General features: G+C 35.9%; 1 protein-coding gene across 1 annotated transcript in view; it reads right to left on the reverse strand.

Moving 5' to 3' along the window:
* COL4A5 (collagen type IV alpha 5 chain) overlaps positions 1–24,785 on the reverse strand; it is a 218,194-nt gene that overhangs the window by 53,128 nt on the left and 140,281 nt on the right. The window contains exons 23-33 of the mRNA XM_060137786.1: positions 23,396–23,466; positions 22,925–23,116; positions 21,977–22,145; positions 19,927–20,019; positions 19,735–19,839; positions 14,934–15,031; positions 13,505–13,655; positions 7,273–7,386; positions 1,914–2,081; positions 977–1,066; positions 351–500 (exon numbers count right to left, since the gene is read on the reverse strand). Coding sequence (XP_059993769.1) covers positions 351–500; positions 977–1,066; positions 1,914–2,081; positions 7,273–7,386; positions 13,505–13,655; positions 14,934–15,031; positions 19,735–19,839; positions 19,927–20,019; positions 21,977–22,145; positions 22,925–23,116; positions 23,396–23,466 — 1,401 coding nt within the window. The remainder of the gene's footprint in view (positions 1–350; positions 501–976; positions 1,067–1,913; positions 2,082–7,272; positions 7,387–13,504; positions 13,656–14,933; positions 15,032–19,734; positions 19,840–19,926; positions 20,020–21,976; positions 22,146–22,924; positions 23,117–23,395; positions 23,467–24,785) is intronic.

A 24,785-nucleotide genomic window follows, 5' to 3' on the forward strand; every position in this document is an offset into this window, starting at 1 on the left:
TTAAGGCGAAAAAGTTTAAAGGACCAGCAAATTTTCCAAACACTGAAATCTGTTTTCCAAGTCATTCTGGCTATAGATCTTTTTTCTCTTGACCACATCCTATATACTATTTTCTGGAAGGCCTGAAAGTGACTGTCTATTTTAAAACCTCATAGTTTGTGACAGATAAACTACAAAGAAAATACTCAAACAAAAGTTGATCAGTGAAAATTAATTTTCATTACCAAAATTTGATGCACCTAACTGCCTTTTGTTGGTGAGCCCTGGATTACAAGTCACTTTCCATGCTATTAAAAATTAAAATTCATATATAGCAGGAAACACATTAATAAATAAATGCATTCACTCACCTGGTAGGCCAGGGTCCCCTTTCTCTCCTTTTGAGCCCAGCAGATCTGGATCCATTGGTCCAGGAAGGCCTGGAAGGCCAGGCTCTCCTTTACTACCTTTCTCTCCTGCAGGGCCAGGAAGTCCTGGCTGACCCTGCAAACCATCATCACCTAAACACAACATGTGTGGGGAAGACACAGCAGATCAGATTTATCCGTCCAGGATTAATGCATATATAAAGATTATTCATATGTTACATAGTTGGGTAGGCCACTGACCACCCAAAACACTTAGGCACCTTATTTACTGTCTATAAATAATTCGAGCTCACACACACTTTTACACTCAAATAACAATCTCTCTTCTGGGATTCTTGGACAATTACAAAGACTGTAAAAAGTAAAAATTTAATCCCTATATTCTGTTATTTTGAGCTAAGCACTTACCATGTTTCATAGTATTCAAGCTAAGCATACCACCAAACTTAAAACAGTACCTATTTAAATGCCATGAAAATACAAGAAACAAAATACAAGTAAGCATTGCTCATTTTAAAGCAGTCAAATAAAAATATTCTATATTGACATAAAGTAAAATATTTAATTTTCTTTCTTTCATGCATCTGCCAGCAAACCCTGAATATTACCTTTGAGACCAGGAACACCACTCCTGCCAGGAATTCCCAAAGGTCCTGTTGGGCCTGGAGGTCCCATCATACCCATTTCACCTTTGGCACCTTTTAAGAATATCGATAAGTATCTTTTACCTTTCCTTGACCTTGGAAAGATAAAAGATAAGTTTAAAGATGTCAACTGGAAAACTATTGAATCTTGGAGGGAAGGCACTAAGTTTCACCCCTTTCCAACTATTGTAACCTTAGTGACCACTACTGCCTATATCATTGTGGTAATTAGTCTCTAAAGATGGTCCCCAAATGAACCACACTTCCCAGTATACACAGCCTAGAGTAGCCTTCTCCCCTTGAATTTAGGATGACTCTGTGCCTTACCCTTGACTAAGTGACACTGTATGACTCCCAATGCTAGATCATAAGAAGTCTTGCAGTTTCCATCTGTGGCTCTTAGTACACTCACTTTCAGTTTTGGGGATTCTCTCTTTTGGAAGCCAGCTGCCCTGGAAGGAGAGCAGCTACCCTGATACTACCATAACACGAAGTACCTCTATGGATAATTAGATACCATGTGAAGAGGCCAATGAACACTCAGGTGTCAGAGAAGTAGATCCTTCAACACCAACCACTCCAGCTGATGCCATGTGGATCAGAGATAAACAACCCTGGCAAGCCATCCCTTAATTCCTAACCCGCAAACCTTGAGCAAAATTAAAAGGTTGATTTAAATCATTAAATTTCGGGGTCATTTGTTACACAGCAATATATAACTGGAGCCCTCAGACAGAAAAAGTGTAATGCAAATAGCAAAGTGAGTTTCCTACAATCAAAGACATTTAACACTTTTTCTTAAAGGACAGTGTCAATCCAGAAAAGTACAAGAGGATAATATATCAGAGTCATATTAGTTTTAACTTCCTGAATCCAAAATCAGGGAAGACTTAAAAATTACCTGGAAAGCCAGAGGCACCTGCTTTTCCTGGGAGCCCTGGTGATCCTGGGGGTCCCATAGGACCTGGTGCTCCAGGGATCCCTGGACTGCCTCTCTCACCAGGGGGTCCTGGAACATCAAATCCAGGAGGCCCTGGATCCCCCTTCTCTCCTGGTATTCCATGCAAGCCTATTTAATACAAACCAATATTAAGAAGTATTGAAGCAGTTTTAAGAGATGTATCTGGTTATTTTTCTAGCAAACAAGTGATAGAATCCTGTATATAACAAACCTAACAGTGAGTTAGAGACACTTTTGGCATCATGCACAGAAAATAACCAACAATAAAAGTTTAGGATTCTCAAGTATATTTCTCTAAGAAGGTGCTTCTGAAATTATTTCTCATGAACGATCAATCTTTTCTTAATTCCTGGTCCATCATGGACTATTTTTTAAATAAAATACAATAAAAATTACTAAAATACTAAAATAAAAAAATTAAAGACATATAAAATACAATCCTACCTTTTGGTTATTATATTCAATAAATATAATAACATTGTCAAACTGCTATAAAAGTTTCTAAATGCTTACTCTCTATTTCTTCTAATTCCAGTGCAGACTGGTAACAAACAGTTTGTAATTCGACACTGGTCCATTGACCACACTTGGATTTGCATTGCTCTAAGGTATTATGAATTATAAAGATGTATTTCTGTAATCCATAAAAAGATTAATTACTGAATAAGTAAGTTACATGGGCCCTTTTGACTTTATTTTGGCTTTGTTTTACATGTTGTTTTAATAATACATTATTATTAGTCTTTGTTGTTAACTTTTGTTTCATAGTAATCCAGCCAGGATTTTATAGAAAAAATATGTCATTGCAAAAATATACTCCAGGAAACAAGGTGGTTAAAAAAGAATATGTTTAGTGAAAAGAATTACACTACAAACATGGTGCAAGTTCACACTCCAATACCTATCAGCTACGTGACTTATTAAGTCACTTAATGTTGTTGGTCCTCATCTGTTAAATGGGGATGTGCCATAACTGACTGAAAGCTGCGGGATGAAACAGGTGACCATTCCAAGCATCCCTTCAACAATAAGACCTAATTTTATTACTGTTGAAGATTCACAGACAATTATTTTTATAAGAGAGCAAGACACTGGCATTTTAAGACCTGTTTGATGTCATATACCAGCATGCCTTTAAACTGATTAAATTCACTTTGAAGATTAGAGAATTCCATTTAGTTGGTACAGTAGTGATGATTCCAATGCTGCCATTTCATAGTAAAAAGATTATTAAAAGGGGAGAGATATTTTATATTATTATATTTATTAAATATGATGAGATACCTAATCATGTGTACAATTATAGCCCTATATGAATCACTGTCTATTGTTATATTACAGCCCAAGTAGTTTTTAATAGCTGAGTTTTCAAGATAACTAATTAGTCCTTTGAAATATGCTCCAAGAGAGTGGTTCTACAAAATAATTAAAAGAAACCAAAGACTTCAATCTGGAGAAATCTTGTTTGTTTTCCAAGTTTAAAGCTTTAAGGTATGGCTTTTGGGAAAAAAAAAAAGATGAATAAGGTCTGAGGATTTAATGTATAACATGGTGACTATCATTGATAATACTGTATTGTATAACTGCAACTTGCTAATAGAGTAGAACTTAAGGGTTCTCACACAAAACGCAGAAAATATGTGAGGTGATGGATGTGTTAACTTGATTGTGAAAATTCTTTTACCACGTATACATATATCAAATAATCACATTGTACATTTGAAATATATTACAATTCTATTTGTCTATTATACCTCAATAGAGCTCAAAAGATAATAAATCAAAGGAAATATCCTATTTACAGTTTCTCAGAACCATTTTCATGAAATATCTCTTGCATCTTTTACGATGATCCTATTATATTTGAATGATATTTTCTATTTGCACTAGTATAATAAATTCTCAATATTAAAAAAGAAAAAGATAAGGCTTTTGAGAGAGAACTACAGTACCTGGTAGACCTGAAGTTCAAGAGGCAGGAAGTTATAGTTCAGCAGTAAGATGAACCACCCAAGCAGAAGCAAGTTGCAAAAAGATTCATTAGGTTAGGAAACAAAACTAACCATGTAAAGATTAGAACAAAAAGTCTACGAATAGAATTTATTAGATATTGATTCATTACTAACATATATTAGTAATCAGTAAAGAAATGTATTTTAGGCATTTCCTCAGATGCTCATATAACATATACTATAAATGTGTTTGCCAACAGGGACATAATAAAATATTTACATTCACAAAAAGTAATACTTTTTGATGAAGATCAGCTTTACACTCTTGTTTATCTCTGATCTTTATATTGCTGTGAATGATCACTTTGGAATTTAAGCTCGTAAAGGTTAGTTAGAATTTAAAAATAAACTTGATTTTATACTGTAACAGGTTAGGTACAGATAACTCAATAATTATTAGTGCAGTCTATGATTAAGCAAACTACATGTACTAGGCAAAGATCTCTGCATTGTCATTAGTAGTAGTAACAGATATTATGCTGCGTTTTTCACAGCATAGATCTTTTCCATGACTATGTCAGGAATTGGCATCCTGGTAAGATCCAGAATGAAGAAAGTCAATATAAATTCAAAGGCTCTGCTGAATCTCCTTATACAATAAAAGGAATTATATGGATATATCTACAGAGGCTAAGTACATTAGAGGTGTATAATGCTCTAAATTTATTTGCAGCCAAATGGAATGAGTTTATGGGAAAAAAGAGAAAATTCCAAAAGCATGCATTATCTGTGAAAACTTTACATACACACACACACACACAAACACACACACACACAGCCCAAGGGTTTTATAGCCAAAAAAAGTTAGAAAACTACAATGTACTCTCCTTCATCTATAAAAATGACACGACTAATTCCTTGTTCCTTTGATTCACATTAGTGGTGATGAGCCTGAGCTGATTCAGCCATGCACGTGTTCCTGAGGCTGGGCAAGTGTTACACCACATTTAACTCAGGTTAGGGTATTATCTGTAGACATGGAATTGAGTATATTTAACTGACCTCTAAAACGATTGACTAAAGCAATTATCTTCTAGTTATTGGCCAGACCAAATAATAAGAACCAAAAACTTCCATTTCTGCCTGGGTTACTAGGGCATGGGGTGAAAAGCATTTTGCTTCTTGTCCCTTAGCATTTTTAAAAAAATTTATTTCCCTACTGCCAAATGAGGAATTGATATTCAACAGGTCTTTAACTTATAAACATGCATTAAACTGTACAGCCTGCTACAGAAAAGAGAATGACAAATAGTAAAGCTTAATTAAATAATAGAAAACTGGAGTCAAAAGAAAAGCCTGAAAAGCATATATTTCTGGAGAAATGACAACATAGAATACTTTGCATTAAGTTTTCTACTACAAAATGAAACACAGCAAGTATATTTAATAAGCTTCTTATTAGAAAAAAATTGGTAGTTAGAATTTCAGCCATGCAGTATAAGTCAGGTGTATCAAGATGTTAGTAGTAGCCTTGCTGATCATCCTGTTATTGAGATGTACAAACAGAAATTATGGTATTTTTGAAATGGACTAAGATAATATTCTGCTTTGGTGATACAAATAAAATTTACTTTAAAAGTGAGTACATGTTGCTATTATCAAATACAAAATGTGGTCATCCTTTGGTAAAAAAAATTGTGATTTGAGAACATTTCTATATTAATAAGAATGCATTCAATACATTTTCATGGCAGTTGCTTTAACTTCATTTGTTTGTTGAACCATATTAGTTAAGATCTTCAATTCTGTAGCAAAATATATGTTTACAGAAGGAAGAGATGAGATTAAATTCAGCATCATTACTTTCCCCCCTGCCCATTCTATATGGACTTTATAAATATACCTATATATCCATCAGTTAAAAAGAAACAACATTAGATGAATGAAACATCATAGAGCATTAGCTAAATTTGAAAAGGCATAAAGCACAAATGAATGTATTTTTATTTTGTTCATATTGGTATTAACAGTGGTCTCTTTTTATTCTTGCTAAGCTGTGATTTAAGAATTCAAAATGCTTCCAAAACCTCATGCAATTTTGGGAAATAAAATAAATGACAAAACACAACAGAAATGATAAATTCATTTTAGCCATTTTGTGAAACAGCGGGCCAAGACTATAATGGCCAAACCTAAAAATTAATTGTTTTCTCTCAAGATCCCTCTGCTAGTTGGACAGATGATTTTCTCATGAATGGTGAAGCACTTACTTTTTAACAAGCTGGTTCAAAGCAACACTGTAAGTTTTCTTATTTCTAAATCAGTAGTGACGTTAGGGGGCCACTAAAAAAACGGTATAATGTGCCATAAAATAAATGTTTAAAATAGGACATAAGCAAAAATAACCTTTACTTTCCAGGCTTTTATATTGTTAATCAGTGTTTCTAGATGTTTAGCATAATAACTAACAAAATACCTATTGTCAATTAAGGTCAGAAAATATATTCCATTGTTTCAAAGTCAATGTATGTATATCTGAACGGTGCGTTTAAGTCATCCGATGTATTCATGTGAAGGAATGATGAAATGTTCCATATTTGTTTTAATTTCATATATTATTATAGTGCTTTGCAATAACATAATCTTGGCCCAAGTGTGGCCCTTACTATGCCTGCCTAGATTAAGATAAAAGTAATTCACATCACCAGATGTCTCAGAATCCACAAACTCGAGTAAGCTCTCACACAAACATAGAGGAATCATATGATTCTCTATTAGGTTACAAGCTGACAAAACTTTTCTGAGTATTCATATTAAGAAAAACCTTAGCGTGCTTATGAGTTGCAAAGTAAATGCTGATTTATGGGCAAAAGAAGAGAAAATTCAAGTAAACTCACTTATCTTATTAAAAAAATTGAGAATGCCTAAGAAATATTTTTCAAAGAACTTTTTTAACCCTAGTTCTCATGTGCTAAGAAATGTTACGAGGTTCCACAAAGGTCTATTAATGCCATATAGCTACTCAGGTCTGAAATGATTAGCACTAGAAGGTCTGGGATTCCAAGGCTATGACTAGCTCAATGATTATAAGCCATGGCAACACACTGCAATTGTTAAATTGCACTGTTGTTAATAGATCAATTTTAAATTAACAGGGAGGGGAAATTTCAGGGATTAAAGTAGCTCTTGTGATCTGTGCTCTTTCACTTTTACATAATTATATAAGTGGACATGTTAACTCGCAAATCTGTTTTCTGGAAGACTGTTACATAGGTTACACTTTATTGAGGGGCTAATCAACCTCTACATAATTAGTGCTACAAAATGCACATTTACTCCAATCTTACCAGGTTGACCTATTGGTCCAGGAATTCCTGGTGGCCCTGGTGGTCCCTGAACACCTGTTCCTGGCAGCCCAGGAGGTCCCATTGTCCCAGGTTGTCCATTTGGTCCAATGTCACCTTTAAGGAATAAATATAGTTTAGATATTAAAAACAAAAATAGCTGAGTCACTAGCCTTTAGCGTTGGTTCACAAGTTATAATTACAATGAGTTTGTAGTATGTTTTATCATATGTTTGCTAAATATCAAGTTTCAGAATCAGTTACGTCATATCCAGAAAATTTCTACTTGAATTCTCACTGAAAATGCAGTATATTTGCAGACAAATCTGGGGAGAATTGACTGTCTCTTCCCATCTACACATACGATTTATTAACCAATTAATTCTACCCTTTTTCAAAACACAAGTTTCAAGCTGTTAATAATAGAGTTTTAATTTTTCCCACAAATACATTAGGCACATTTTGTTTTATTAATTTCTAGATATGATATAGATTTTTTGCAAATTATATTTTATTTCTTATTTGTTTCAATATTTACAAACACACCATTCTAGTTGTCACAATGATATTTTGCACGTAATTCTGCTACCTGGAACATCCTTCCCTAAAGATTCAGTTCAAATGTCACCTTGTTTATGAAGCTTCCCAAGGCACCTTAGATGCGGCCCTGAACAAAAGTAACATATGAGGTAAACTAAATGCTTCCAAAGTCATCATTTTTTTCTTTTTTGTTTAATGATTCCAATGTTCAGTATTAAGCACATTTTCTTCCTCTTATAGTTCTTTCCTGATGGATATTAGCCTTATTAATTTATTATTGGTCACTATGTTGCCTTGAAGATGCTGTACCAATTTCTCCTATAGTTTAGTCACTAAGTTCTGATACCCAGCCACTGGTGTAAGTATATCTGGTGGGTGAACTTTTATTGTGGTCTGCTTGCTGTGTTTTGACTATGGTCTATTGGTCCAAAACATTAGTGCTACATATTCATAAAAGTTCCGGTTGAGATAAACACTATCATGGTGATACCACCTAGATTTTCTTATAGTAGAGAACAATCTCTGAGATCTTCAAGAGCAGAGTCTATGCCTTTGTGTTTCTAACGATTCAAGTAGTAATAAACACAGAATAAGAACATAATGAATGTTTGAGGAATAAAGGAATTACGTGGCAGAAAGCCCCAAATTCTTTTTTTCCTAGCACCTTAGGAACTGTACTGAGGTTTTAATATTTGGGAATGATTCCTATTAGGATATGGGGATCCTATACTTCCTTTCTAAGGTTAGGCAAATGCTTGATAAAGAGCTGAAGTTTAAAATGGGCTTCAACCCCTTTCTTCCCAACCTCTGTCTCAAGGATATTTTCATAAACAAAGTATAATGAGTGAGTAATTTCCATATGGAGACTGTTTGCCACATAGCTTATCATTTGAAATGCTTCTATCTGCAAGTTTGGGGGGGTCACAGGTTTAAGCTGGGGGAGGTAACTGATGGGAAACACTATCTGTAACTTTGAGTGTTACAGTTTATAGCCGGCCAGAATTGTGTACTCAAAGACAGGAAGGTATTTTTAAAAGCGCTTATCTGAGAACAATTTGTATTGGGTTAGTTTGGGGCTCTTGCTGGCAGAATATAGGCTGGTTAAATTTGGCAATGCTGTTTTATTGCTTTAATAGGAATCAATCCAACATGTTTCAGAAGCATGGGGTTCTTCAGATTATTTTCTGGAGGCCAAAACGTTGACCAGGAGAGTCTACTTCCTTGCAAACCAGAAAGAAAAAAAAAACAATTGCCAAACCAGTTAGACTAATTCTATTCATATACATAATTAGGGAAATCAAAATCAAGGGGATAGAAGAAACCAATAAAGAAATGAGCAAAGGACATGAGCAGTTTACAGGAAAAAATATGTATGTCCTTTAAATATATGAAAAGATGGTCAATTTCCCTCATAGTAATGGAAATACAAATTTTAAACTACCCTGAGAGTAAAGGAAAAGGACCTAGTATATCCAAATAAATTTTTAAAAAAGAAAAAAGTTGGAGAACTTATATTACCTGACATCAAGTCTTACTGTAAAGCTACTGTAATATAAACAGTTGGTAGGAACTTAAGGATAGTAAGATAGATAAGCAGAACTGACAGCACAGAAATACACCCACACATAAACAGTTGTTTGATTTTTGACACAGACACCAAAATAATCCAATGAGGAGGGAGCTATTTTAAATAAATGATACTAAGCAAAAATTACTTGAAATGGATGATAGTCTCCAACATAAAAGCTAAAACTATAAAATTTACAAAATAAAAAGGAATATATTTGCAACTTTGGAACAGGGAAAGTTTTCTTAGATAAAACACAGAAAATAATCATCAAATAAGAAAACAATTGATAAATGAAAAGTCAATAAAATTAAAACTTTTGCTCATCAAAATACACTAGGCAAGCCAGATAGGGATAAAATACTCATAAACATGTATTTGACAAAGAACCAGTATGCAGGATACGTAAAGGTCACTTCCAACTTAACAATAAAAAGAGAAACAACCCATATATATATATATATATATATATATATATATATATATATATATATATTTTTTTTTTTTTTTGCGGTACGAGGGCCTCTCACTGTTGTGGCCTCTCCCGTTGCAGAGCACAGGCTCCGGATGCGCAGGCTCAGTGGCCATGGCTCACGGGCCCAGCCGCTCTGCGGCATGTGGGATCTTCCCGGACCGGGGCACGAACCCATGTCCCCTGTATCGGCAGGCGGACTCTCAACCACTGCGTCACCAGGGAAGTCCAACAACCCATATTTTAAAGTGGGAAAAATATCTGAATATGTAAATAATTCACCAGTACATGTAAAAGAGCTCAACATCATTAGCCATCAGGGAAATGCAATCTAAAACCAAAATACGTTACCTACATACCTACTAAAATTCAAAAATGAAAAGACTAATAAAACCAAATGTTGGAGAGAATGTGGAACAACTGAAACTTTCATACCGTATTGGTTAGAAAATGATACAACCATTTTGGGAAAAGGTCTAGTAATTTCCTTCTTCTATTATTGAGTTATAGTTGATTTACAATATTATATAAGTTTCAGGTGTACAACACAGTGATTCACAATTTTAAAGGTTATACTCCATTTATAGTTATTATAAAATATTGGCTATATTCTCCCTGTGCTGTACAATATATCCTTGTATAATAATAATATCTTTGTATTTATTTTATAGTACATAGTAGTTTGTACCTCTTAATCCCCTACCCTATCTTACCCCTCCCCCTTCCCTCTCCCCACCAGTAACCACTAGTTTGTTCTCTATTTCTGTGAGACTGTTTCCTTTTTGTTATATTCACTATTTTGTTTTATTTTTTAGATTCTACATATAAGTCCTATCATACATTATTTGTCTTTCTCTGTCTGACTTATTTCACTAAGCATAATACCCTCCAAGTCCATTCATGTTGTTGCAAATGGCACAATTTCGTTCCTTTTTATGGCTGAGTAATATTCCATCGTATATATGTGCCACATATATGCATATGTGCATATCTTTATGCATTCGTCTATTGATGGGCATTTAGGTTGCTTCCATGACCTGGCTATTGTGAATAGTGCTGCAGTGAATTCTGGGGTGCATGTGTCGTTTTGAATTGTGGTTTTCTCTGGATATATGCCCAGGAGTGGGATTGCTGGATCATATGGTAGTTCTACTTGTAGTTTTTTGAGAAACTTCCATACTGTTTTCTACAGTGGGTGTACCAATTTACATTCCTACCAACGATGTACAAGGGTTCCCTGAAAAAGGTCTAGTAGTGTCTTATACAACTAACATGCACCTGTCTTATGACCCAACAATTCTACTCTTAGGTATTTACTCAAGCATAATGAAAGCACATGTCCATTAAAAAAAAGTTGTAAAAGAATGTTCTTAAGAGTTTCCCTCATAATAGCCAAACACTTTGACACAGCGCAGGTGTCCATCAACAGAGAACGGATAAACAAACTTTGGTATACTTATACAATGAAATGCTCATTAAAAAAAAAAAAGGACTACTGATAAACACAACAACATGAATGAATCTCAAAAACAATAATCTGAGTGAAGGAAGCCTTACAAAGAAAGCACATGCTGTATAATTCCAAAGGATTTCTAGAACAGGTAGAATTAATTTTTGATGAAAAAAATCATTACCGTATGGTTGCCACTGTGGATATTGGGGTTAGGACTGAGGAAAGGGGCAAAAGGAAAATTTCTGGGATCATATCTTGATAGGGGTTTGGTTAAACAGGAGTATGCATCTGTTAAAATCCAGAAAATGTACTCTTAAGATTTGCACATTTCATTTTTTTTAACATCTTTATTGGAGTATAATTGCTTTACAATGGTGTTAGTTTCTGCTTTATAACAAAGTGAATCAGTTATACATATACATATGTTCCCATATCTCTTCCCTCTTGCGCCTCCCTCCCTCCCACCCTCCCTATCCCACCCCTCCAGGTGGTCACAAAGCACCGAGCTGATCTCCCTGTGCTATGTGGCTGCTTCCCACTAGCTATCTATTTTACATTTGGTAGTGTATCAAAAGAAAAAGAACAACCATAGAAATGCATGCTGCAGTATTTAGGGAGAAGTGCATTGCTACTGTAATTTACTTTGAAACGCATTAAAAATAAGTCAGTGAAAGTAGAAAGGGATGAACAAATACGTGACAAATCATGCATAGTAAAATGTTGATAGTAGAACATCAATGGTGGGTATACAGTAGTCACTGTAAAATTCTTTCTACTTTGCTTTATATAAAAAATTTTTTAAAAGCCCCACCGGGGCTTCCCTGGTGGCTAAGTGGTTGGGAGTCCACCTGCTGATGCGGGGGACATGGGTTCGTGCCCCTGAGCGGGAGGATCCCACATACCGCAGAGCAGCTGGGCCCGTGAGCCATGGCCGCTGGGCCTGCGCGCCCGGAGCCTGTGCTCCACAACGGGAGAGGCCACAGCGGTGAGAGGCCCGCGTACCACAAAGAAAAAAAAAATTAAATGTTGGCAGAGAGATAAAGTGTGAATTGTAGAATCTAGGTGGTAGATAGATGGGTTTTCACTGTACAATTCTTGTTAATTTTTCTGTGTGTTTGAGATTTTTCACAATAAAATGTTTAAAAAACTATACTGAGATATCTACTTGTTTCCAACAGTTTGGCAAAAATCCAAGAGTTTATCAACATACTCATTTAGCAAGGCTGTGGGGAAACAAGCACACCCATACATTTTGGGGGGGAGTGTAAAAAGGTACAAATGGAGAGGAATCTGTCAATATCTAGAAATGCATTTGCCCTTCCATTCAGAAAACCCATTTTTATTACTCTATTCTAACATTACACCTGTACACACATGAAATAACATGTATGCAAGATTATTCAGTGTGGCATTATTTCTAATAAGAAAATATTGCCAAAAACACAGTCTAGCAACTAGCAACTGGTAGGATAAAACATGGCATACCCAAGCAATCCAATACTAGGCAACTATTTTTAAAAAATCACAATCTCTATGTACTAACATGGAGGATTCTCTAGAATATAAAGTTAAATGAAAAAAGTGCAAAAGGTAGTACTCTATCTTTTGAGAAAGGTAGTAAATAAAAATATATATATTCTTTATTCTTCTTTAGCACAGGGAGATCAGCTCAGTGCTTTGTGACCACCTAGAGGGGTGGGATAGGGAGGGTGGGAGGGAGACGCAAGAAGGAGGAGATATGGGGATGTATGTATATGTATAGCTGATTCACTTTGTTATAAAGCAGAAACTAACACACCATTGTAAAGCAATTATACTCCAATAAAGATGTTAAACTATATATATATATATATATATATATATATATTCATATTCTTATTGGCTTGTATTTGTATGAAGGAACACCAGAAGGACAAATAAGTAACTAAAAAATGGCTACATATAGGATGGGGAGGAACATAATGGATGGATATGCGGTAAAGGGAAGACCTTTACAAAAGTGTTACTTCAATACATATATGATTGTATCATCTATACAATGAAATAAAACACAACATATACCAATGGAGGATTAAAAAAAAGCCATGATAGAGTGGCAGCATAGGCTTTCTAGTTAATTGGGATTATCACCCATAAACTGTCACAACAGTTTCAATTTCTATAAATTTAAAAGCACATTGAGAAGTAGCAACAGCCTCCATACCTTTTGGTCCAGGTAGCCCATCCAAGCCAGCTTGTCCTGGAGGACCTTGAGGTCCTGGGAAACCACGATCCCCTTTTGGACCAAGTATTCCTTTGAAACCTGGGAGTCCTGGAGGCCCAGGTGGCCCAGGTAGCCCAAATCCTGGTTCTCCCTTGAGCGTACACATGATAAAACACAACAAAGACTCCCATGACTTTCTTGGTGTTTACTGTTTACTACAGAGAATTTAAAGCAGAAAATACAAGGTAATATCCCCCCTGCCATGGTAAAGGGAGTAGGATAATTAAATGAAAAGTAATTGGCAAGCAGGACAGAACATCTGGAAGGATAGGAAACTGGGCTTAGTAAAACAAATTGAATTATTTGGTCTGGTTTCAGGACAAAAAAGAAATAACTGAGACAGCATGAGATTAAAGAACTGAAGTGATGAAATATGATTACAGACTGGGTACTCTATTAGATGATTATTTTAAATTTGACTAAGTACGATAAAAGAATTGTGGGTTTTCTATATAATGTCTGTTTACTTAGAGATGAATACTGAAGTATAGATATTTATAGGTGAAATGACACAGTATTGAGATTTGGGTTAAAATACTTCAGCAAAGAAAAAAAGCGTAGATGAAGCAAATATGATAAAATCTTGATAATCTGGAATCTGAGTGATGGATATATGAAAGTTCACTGTATTATTCCTTTTACTTTTGCGTTCATTTGAAAAGGTTAATAATAAAATAAAAACAATCAATAGAGAAGTGATTTCTCATGACAACTGTGGCCATGGTCAATTTTTCTTCCCATGGAAAAAAGTTATTGATAGTAATCATAAAAACACAGGAAGTTTAAATTAATTAAACACAGAGAAAATACAGGAACAGTTAGGATAATTACGTACCATGGCAGTTTGCTGAAGACTGACTAAGGAAAATTTTACATTAGCTAAAATGTAGTAAGAGGGACAGAAACCAACTCAAACACAGTACCATTATTAGTACTAAGTCGATAGCAATGATTTGCATTAAGTATCTGGGATGGAATTGGGACAGAGGGGAAACGTATGAGAAGTACTTGGCATGATATTCAACACCATTTCAACCAAACATCACACAGACATGGACAGAGATTAAATGGAATGATGGTATTACAGAAAAGCACAGGGGAAGCTGATGATTGTATTCTCTCATCTCATCTCATCATATAACCAGTCACTCTAAACAGGTTCAGAAACTTTTTTTTTTTTTGCTTCAAATTTGACCCCCTTGGACTATTAAAAAGTATTTGGAATTAAATATTTTTAAATAAAAATACAATAAGTTAAGTTTTATTTATACAGTGAAGCCTTGGGATGATGTCTAAATCAAAATAGAGAAGGCTAAGGAAGGTAGGGGGAATAGAAAAAGAATAAAAAATAAATTAAAATGTCTCAGACCTTTAGTCCTGGAAAGCCTGGTGGCCCAGAAGGACCTTCTAGACCAATTCTTCCAGGTGTCCCAGGTGCTCCTGGAGGTCCTGGAATTCCAGGGAAACCTGTAAAATTAGAAGCCATTTTTTAATCTCCAAAGAGAAGACACTGTAAGAAAGATACCCAAACTCCCAAACCCACATTTTCACCCTATTCAATCATGCTTAGTGACTACAGTAAGATGGTAAAACCACAATGACATTCTAGATGACTACTTCAGACTAAGCCTTACAGATACCTGATATTCTCTCTCAATCACCATATGGTCCCCTATTATTGTCATATAGGGCTAATGTGTGTGGAAGATATGCTCTTCTAGGGAAATCAAAGCTATTACCAACGAGAAAGAACTAAAAATAAGGAATGAATCCAACACAAAAATGCAGAGAAACTTTTCTTCTTCTTACATCTGGATACAGTATGATAAAAGACCTACTACATAATTCTGGAAGTGATCTAAAAACAATTGCAGAAAATAAATAAGGAACCACAAGCTTTAAATGACATATTAAACAAGATGGACTTAATTGATATTTAAGGGCATTCCATCCAAAAACAACAGAATACACTTTCCTCTCAAGTGCTCGTGGAACATTCTCCAGGATAGATCATACCTTGGGTCACAAGTCAAGCTTCGGTAAACTTAAGAAAACTGAAATCGTACCAAGTATCTTTTCCAACCACAATACTATGAGACTAGATATCAATTACAGGAAAAAAATCTGTAAAAAATACAAACACATGGAGGCCAAACAATACACTACTAAGTAACCAAGAGATCACTAAAGAAATCAAAGAGGAAATCAAAAAATACCTAGAAACAAATGACAATGAAAACACGATGACCCAAAACCTATGGGATGCAGCAGAAGTACCTATAAGAGGGAAGTATATAGCAATACAATCCTACCTCAAGAAACAAGAAAAATCTCAAATAAACAACCTAACATTACATCTAAAGGAATTAGAGAAAGAAGAACAAAAAACCCAAAGTTAGCAGAAGATAAGAAATCATAAAGATCAGATCAGAAATAAATGAAAAAGAAATGAAGGACACAATAGAAATGATCAATAAAACTAAAAGCTGGTTCTTTGAGAAGATAAACAAAATTGATAAACCATTAGTCACACTCATCAAGAAAAAAAGGGAAAGACTCAAATCATAGAATTAGAAATGAAAAAGGAGAAGTAACAACTGACACTGCAGAAATACAAAGGATCATGAGAGATTACTACAAGCAACTCTATGCCAATAAAATGGACAAACTGGAAGAAATGGACAAATTCGTAGAAAGGCACAACCTTCTGAGACTGAACCAGGAAGAAATAGAAAATATAAACAGACGGATCACAAGCACTGAAATTGAGACTGTGATTAAAAATCTTCCCACAAACAGAAGCCCAGGACCAGATGGCTTCACAGGCAAATTCTTTCAAACATTTAGAGAAGAGCTAATACCTATCCTTCTCAAACTCTTCCAAAATATAACAAAGGGAGGAACCCTCCCAAACTCATTCTATGAGGCCACCATCACCCTGATACCAAAACCAGATCAAGCTGTCACAAAGAAAGAAAATACAGGCCAATATCACTGATGAACATAGATGCAAAAATTCTCAAAAAATACTAGCAAACAGAATCCAACAGCACATTAAAAGGATCATACAACATGATGAAGTGGGGTTTATCTCAGAAGTGCAAGGATTCAATATACGCAAATCAAACAATGTGATAAACCATAGTAACAAATTGAAGGAGAAAAACCATATGATCCTCTCAATAGATGCAGAAAAAGCTTTTGACAAAATTCAACACCCATTTACGATAAAAACCCTCCAGAAAGTAGACATAGAGGGAACTTACTTCAACATAATAAAGCCCATATATGACAAACCCACAGCCAACATCGTTCTCAATGGTGAAAAGCTGAAACCATTTCCTTTAAGATCAGTAACAAGGTTGTCCACTCTCACCACTATTATTCAACATAGTTTTGGAAGTTTTAGCCACAGCAATCAGAGAAGAAAAAGAAAAAAAAGGAATCCAAATTGGAAAACAAGAAGGAAAACTGTCACTGTTTGCAGATGACATGATACTATACATAGAGAATCCTAAAGATGTTACCAGAAAACTACTAGAGCTAATCAATGAATTTTAGCAAAGTAGCAGGATACAAAATTAATGCACATAAATCTCTTGCATTCCTATACACTAATGATGAAAAATCTGAAAGAGAAATTAAGGAAACACTCCCATTTACCATTGCAACCAAAAGGATAAAATACCTAGGAATAAACCTACCTAAGGAGACAAAAGACCTGTATGCAGAAAACTATAAGACACTGATGAAAGAAATTAAAGATGATACCAACAGATGGAGAGATATACCATGCCCTTGGACTGGAAGAATCAACACTGTGAAAATGACTATACTACCCAAAGCAATCTACAGATTCAATGCAATCCCTATCAAACTACCAATGGCATTTTTCACAGAACTAAAACAAAAAATTTCACAACTTGTATAGAAACACAAAAGACCCAGAATGGCCAAAGCGATCTTGAGAAAGAAAAATGGAGCTGGAGGAATCAGCCTCCTGGACTTCAGACTATACTACAAAGCTACAGTAATCAAGACAGTATGGAACTGGCACAAAAAACAGAAATATAGACCAATGGAACAGGATTGAAAGCCCAGAGATAAACCCACACACATATGGTCACCTTATTTTTGATAAAGGAGGCAAAAATATACAATGGAGAAAAGATAGCCTCTTCAATAAGTGGTGCTGGGAAAACTGGAAAGCTACATGTAAAAGAATGAAATTAGAACACTCCCTAACACCATACACAAAAATAAACTCAAAATGGATTAAAGACCTAAATGTAGGCCAGACACTATCAAACTCTTAGAGGAAAACATAGGCAGAACACTCTATGACATAAATCACAGCAAGATCCTTTTTGACCCACCTCCTAGAGAAATGGAAATAAAAACAAAAATAAACAAATGGGACCTAATGAAACTGCAAAGCTTTTGCATAGCAAAGGAAAACATAAAGAAGATGAAAAGACAACCCTCAGAATGGGAGAAAATATATGCAAATGAAGCAACTGACAAAGGATTAATCTCCAAAATTTATAAGCAGCTCATGTAGCTCAATATCAAAAAAACAAACAACCCAATCCAAGAATGGGCAGAAGACCTAAATAGACATTTCTCCAAAGAAGATATACAGATCCCCAACAAACACATGAAAGGATGCTCAATATCACTAATCATTAGAGAAATGCAAATCAAAACCACAATGAGATATCACCTCACACCAGTCAGAATGGCCATCTTCAAAAAATCTACAAACAATAAATGCTGGAGAGGGTGTGGAGAAAGGGGAACCCTCTTGCACTGTTGGTGGGAATGTAAATTGATACAGCAACTATGGAGAACAGTATGGAGGTTCCTCAAAAAACTAAAAATAGAACTTCCATACAACCCAGCAATCCCACTACTGGGCATATACCCTGATAAAACCATAATTCAAAAAGAGTCATGTACCACAATATTCATTTCAGCACTATTTACAATAGCCAGGACATGGAAGCAACCTAAATGTCCATTGACAGACGAATGGATAAAGAAGATGTGGCACATATATACAATGCAAATTACTCAGCCATAAAAGGAAAGAAAATTGAGTTATTTGTAGTGAGGTGGATGGACCTAGAGACTGTCATACAGAGTGAAGCAAGTCAGAAAGAGAAAAACAAATACCGTATGCTAACACATATATATGGAATCTAAAAAAAAAATGGATGTGAAGAATCTAGGGGCAGGACAGGAATAAAGATGCAGACATAGAGAATGGACTTGAGGACACAGGGATGGGGAAGGGTAAGCTGGGACGGAGTGAGAGAGTGGCATGGACATATACACTACCAAATGTAAAATAGAGAGCTAGTGGGAAGCAGCCACATAGCACAGGGAGATCAGCTCAGTGCTTTGTGACCACCTTGAGGGGTGGGATAGGGAGGGTGGGAGGGAGATGCAAGAGGGAGGAGATATGGGGATATACGTATACGTATAGCTGAATCACTTTTTTATAAAGCAGAAACTAACACACCATTGTAAAGCAATTATGCTCCAATAAAGATGTAAAAAAAATCGCAGATATTATACACATATATACACATAAAATCAAATCTGACTCTTTTGAAGTCATGTAGCATAAATGAGTAAGGACATGTTTAAGCACTGATCTCAGACCAATGCACACTCTTGCCATTCATGAGAAAAGAAATTCTGTGAAGAATAAAGCATAACTGAAGCAACAGCCCTAAAAATTTCAGTAAATCAAGAGAATATGATTTAGGATAAAACATTACTTGGATATAAGTGTGCAATAAATCTGTTTTCTGTTTAATACAATTCATTCATTTAACAAGTATCTATTGAGCGCTTAATACGTGCCAGGACTTTTCTGAGCCCTGAAAATACAGTGATGAACACAAAAGACAATAATTACTGTGATATTTAAAGCTTGTATATCATTTTTGCATATCTAGGATTTAGATATTTTCTTGTCTGGAATGTTTTACATAAAGACAATGAAACTATAGTACATACATGCTGTGACTTTTCCTTTACATTCTTTATTGCACATAGAAAAAAGTTGCACGAATATACTTTATCTGTTTTGTGAGCTATATCAAAGAATAATATCATACTAACCAGCTAACCTACCTTGCCTGCTACCCAGTCCTACATACCTTTGGGACCAGGTGGTCCAGGAAGCCCAATTCCAGGGATACCTGGTTCTCCTTTGCTACCAGGTATACCTGGCAAGCCTGGCTGGCCTGGGAGTCCAGGTTCACCTACGGAGAAACAGCAGTTTTTTGGAAGTAGCCAAAGACAGAAACCAACAAGTGTTGAAGACATGGTCAAATAAATTCCTCACATACCTGGAAGACCTACTTCACCATCTCTGCCTGGGTTACCAGGCAAGCCAGGCTTCCCTGGCTGTGTTATGGTCTGACCTGGATCACCTTTAGGACCTAAGAACAAGTGGGAATTAATAGTGAATGGGAAGTGTTCACTTGACTAAAGATCTCCGCTAATTAAAACAAAAAAGAAAGTACTTACAATCTTCTAAAAATTCAAACTAACAAAAATCCATGAGAAAAACAATCCTGTATATATTTTCAAGGAAGATACTAAACAGAAGGATGAAATTTCAAAGATAAAAGTAGATGACAGTATTAAGGGTTTCCATGAAGATGGCATCTATAAAAATATTAGGCATCTATAAAAATATTTTCTAAATGTAGGTCAAAAGAAAAATACTTATTTTTGGTTAACTAGTTTTGGTTAAGGTTTTACATGTGCAAAGTCCAAGTACAACTACTTCTCATTAATTGAAATAAGAATTTGAAATAGGCTCAGGACAAAGATGGATTTCTCAAACATGACATAAAAAGCACTAACCATGAGAGAGAAAAGGTTGATATATTTGACTACATTCAAAGTGATTTCTGTTCATTGAAGACACCATACAGAGAGTGAAAATGGCAAGCCATAGTGAATTAAGATTTTACAAAATAAATAGCTAATAAAGAACTAATACAAATTATATATATATATATATATATACACACACACACACATATATATTCCTCCAAATCAATAAGAAAAAGAAACAATCCAAAAGAAAAAATGGTCAAAACACTTGAATAGACATTTCACAAAGAGAAATTCAAATGGTCAACAAACATATGAAAAGGTGGTAAACATTAATATAATCAGAGAAATATAAAATAAAACTGCCATGAGATATATCACACTCAACAGACTGGCAAAAATGAAAAAGTCTAACAATACAAAATACTTATGCGGATACAGAGCAACAAGAAACCTCTATTACTGCTGGTGGGAATATAAATTGGTACAATTGCTTTGGACGTAGTTTGGAATTATCTAGTACAGCTGGAAGATGCATTTATTCTATGTCTCAAGAATGCTAATCTTAAATATATACCCTAGCCTAGGGATTGGCAAATTTTTTCTGTAAAGGACCAGACAGCATATACTTTAGGCTTTGTGGGCCATCTGGTCTCTGTAGCAACAACAACTCTGCAGTAGTAGTGCAAAAGCAAGCATAAACAATAGTGAATGGCTGTGGATGTGTTCAAATAAACTTTTCATTTATGACAACATGTGGAGGGCCAGAGTTGTAGTTTGCTGATCTCTGTCACAGAGCAGTGTATGCACATGTACACCAGAAATATATATAAAAGAATGCACATAGAAGCATTATTCATAATAGGCCTGAACTATAAATAACCCAACTGTCCATTAACAATAGAATGCATAAAGCAACGGTGATACATACACACACACACACAGTGGGATACTGTACAGCAGTGAAAATGAATATGCTATATCCATACACAAAGTTAACATAAAGAATACTTACCCTATGCTTCCATTAATATAACACTCAAAAAGAAGCATAATTAAAGTACTTTGATAGGAATACATATCTAGGTGATAAAACTGTATATAGAAGGAAATTATGCAAAAGTCAGGACAGTGTTTACCTTTGGAGAAATGGAAGGGGATTATGATTAGGAAAGAACAGAGAGAGGAGGATAGGGGTTTCGAGGATGCTGGCAATGTTGTTTCTTGACGTGTGTGGTCGTTATGTGTGTGTTTCCATTATATTTGTTAAACTTTGCATTATATATATCATGTACATTATATATATCATGCACTTAAAAACAACAACAGTAACAATAAATATAGTCAAAAAATTTAAAGAGAAGCCCCTCTTAAAACACACACACACACACACACACTTATGTTTCCCTGCTAAGAAGCTCCGAAAAGGCCCAAATATAAATGGCGATGGAAACACAACTCTCATAAAAAGAAGCCAAGAATGGCCAAAAGATAATAAATACATTTCTGCTTTTAAGCACCAAACTAAAAACAAAACAACCATAATAAAGTCACCTGGTATTCCTGGCTGGCCTGGATTTCCTGCTACACCTTGTATGCCTTTTTCACCTGGTGGGCCTGGAGGGCCAAAACCAAGAGGGCCCATAGGCCCCCTATTTCCTGGGAGACCTGGCAAACCTGGGTTCCCAGGGGGACCTCTTTCACCCTTAAAAGCAATTCCACCCTGAAAAGGGAAAAATTTAATACAGAAACATAGATATAACAGCTATCTGTAGGTTGGTATTACTAAGTACAACTAGAGAAATGATACAGCCATAAATAGTTCTTAAAAACTACATAAGTGTGTGTTATTATCGGGTGGTATGTGTGCTCACTCTACTTATTCATTCTTTTAACAAATATTTTTGAGTTCCTACTATGTGCCAGGTGCTGGTGATAAAGCAAAGAATAAAAATTGGCAAAAATCTCTGTGTTCATGAAGTCAAGAAGTTTACAGCCTAGCTAACATTTAATAAAACAGCACTTTCTACCTAAATATCCTGGGCTGTGTGTTGTGCACAAAATAAGAATCTACTCATTTATCTTCAATCTGTAGGCTCCATGGCACATTTCACACAGCCATCTACTCACACTAATCTCTAAGCTTACTTTATATAAAAACCAAATTAGTCTTTTGTTGTCTGGTCTAAAAAAAACCAGACAAGGCTATGTGGGATAAGAAAAGGGGAACCTCACAGTGACCCATAAGCATCTTAACCTCCTGCCTACCTAGTCATAGCAAATATTACTCAATATAGCAGTGGGTTAAGCAGAAATAATTAATAAAACCACTGAGAAAAGAACTGTAAAGAAACCCTATGTAGTTAATAACAATGTACCATTACTATATATAATCACATTCTTTTAAGCATTGATTACATGTTCATCTCAGCACCAGGCCTATCCTAGGAAACATCACTAACAATTTGACATGACAAAACCAAGAATATCAAACCAACTCACAGGTTCTCCTTTGGGGCCAGGAAGCCCTGGCAATCCATCCTGTCCAGGGGTGCCAGGTAAACCAGGAAGCCCTGGAGCTCCAGGAGAACCCAAATCTCCTTTGTCACCCTTCATTCCTGGAAAAGTGAGGACGTCACCAGGTTCACCTTTAGGTCCGGGAAAGCCTGGAGCACCTGGAGCTCCTGGTATGCCCTGAGGGGGGGCAATAAAGAGGGGAAAAAGAAGAGAGAGAAAAAGAAACTCAGTTTCTTTTTTTCTAATACTTTCTCCAGTTTATCCCATCAACCTGCCCAATAACATTTAGTGTACCAAGCTATGAGTCAAGTGAGACATATGAGTCAGCACGAGCAAAAGAATCAAATGTATCATAATAAGAAAACTAAATTTCTTTTATATATATCCACAAGTGAAAATCAAAGTGTAAATAGGTTTCTTCTACTTCTTTTGTTATATGATATACTCAAAACTTACTGTTAATCCTTTGGGACCGGTTGCACCAGCGTGTCCTTTTTCACCCTTCTGTCCAGGGAAACCAAGAGATCCTAATACACACACACACACACACACACACACACACACACACACACACACACACACAGAGTAATGTGAGCTTTGAGCTTGAAATCCTGACAAAGCTCATATAAAAATCAGCAAGTCAGGAAGTCAAGTTTTAAAATAAGAATGCCAGACTTCCCCAGTGGTGCAGTGGTTAAGAATCTGCCTGCCAATGCACCAATGCGGGGGACACGGGTTTGATCCCTGGTCTGGGAAGATCCCACATGCCGTGGAGCAACTAAGCCCATGCGGCACAACTGCTGAGCCTGAGCTCTAGAGCCTGCGAGCCACAACAACTGAGCCTGCGTGCCACAACTACTGAAGCCCGAACGCCTAGAGACCATGTTCCGCAACAAGAGAAGCCACCGCAATGAGAAGCCCATGCACCACGACGAAGAGTAGCCCGCGCTCGCCACAACTAGAGAAAGCCCACTGCAGCAATGAAGACCCAACACAGCCAATAAATAAATAAATAAATTAATTAATTAAAAAATAAGAATGCCATTCAATCCCATTTAACAAGTCACATTTTGATCTTTCTATTCTATGCTCTGAAGGCGAGGAGATCATCCTTTCTTTTAGGTAAAGCTAACATTTCCTGGTACATACAGCATTGTATCCTTAGGTATTTCCAATTCCAAATCCTCTCAGAGTTCGCAGCTACCAAGTACTATGCACAGAAATGCTCTGCTCTTATAACCACCCCATTGCCAAGGTGAGAAGGAGATAAGGACAAAGTCTGTGTATCTTTCTTTGTTCTTACTTAAACAATTTTCCTAGATTCCTACCAATTCTTTCTTTGGTTTGTCACTCCCTAAAATTTGGTTTATGAGAAAGGATTGGTGCTCAAAGACTAGAGAAAATATTACTAAGCAGTGCTCTCAAAATGGGTCCCTGGACCAGCTGCATCAGCATCACCTGGGCACTGGTTAGAAATGCTAATTCTTGGGCCCTCCACCCCAGGTCTACTGAATCAGAAATTTGGGGGGGTGGGACCCAGGAATCTGGGTTTTAACAAGCCCTCCAAGTAATTCTGATGCACTCCCAAGTTTGAAAACCACTAGACTGGAAGTACAAGGCTAGATGATTAACTTCTAGGGGCAGCTATAAGACTTGCTGAAAATCTATTTCCAAACACCAAATGTGTGTTTGGGAGACACACTAGACAGAAAGGTAAGAGATCTGGTATCTATTCTCAGCCCTGACTGACTCAGACATGAAGTGTGATTTCAAGAGAATATAATCCTGGGAAACCCCAAGAGGCAGTTGAGTAAAAGAGTTGGAAATGGGGAAGGGGGAGTTATAT

Source organism: Lagenorhynchus albirostris, chromosome X (genome assembly GCF_949774975.1).
Source record: "Lagenorhynchus albirostris chromosome X, mLagAlb1.1, whole genome shotgun sequence".
Classification (NCBI taxonomy): Eukaryota; Metazoa; Chordata; class Mammalia; order Artiodactyla; family Delphinidae; genus Lagenorhynchus; species Lagenorhynchus albirostris.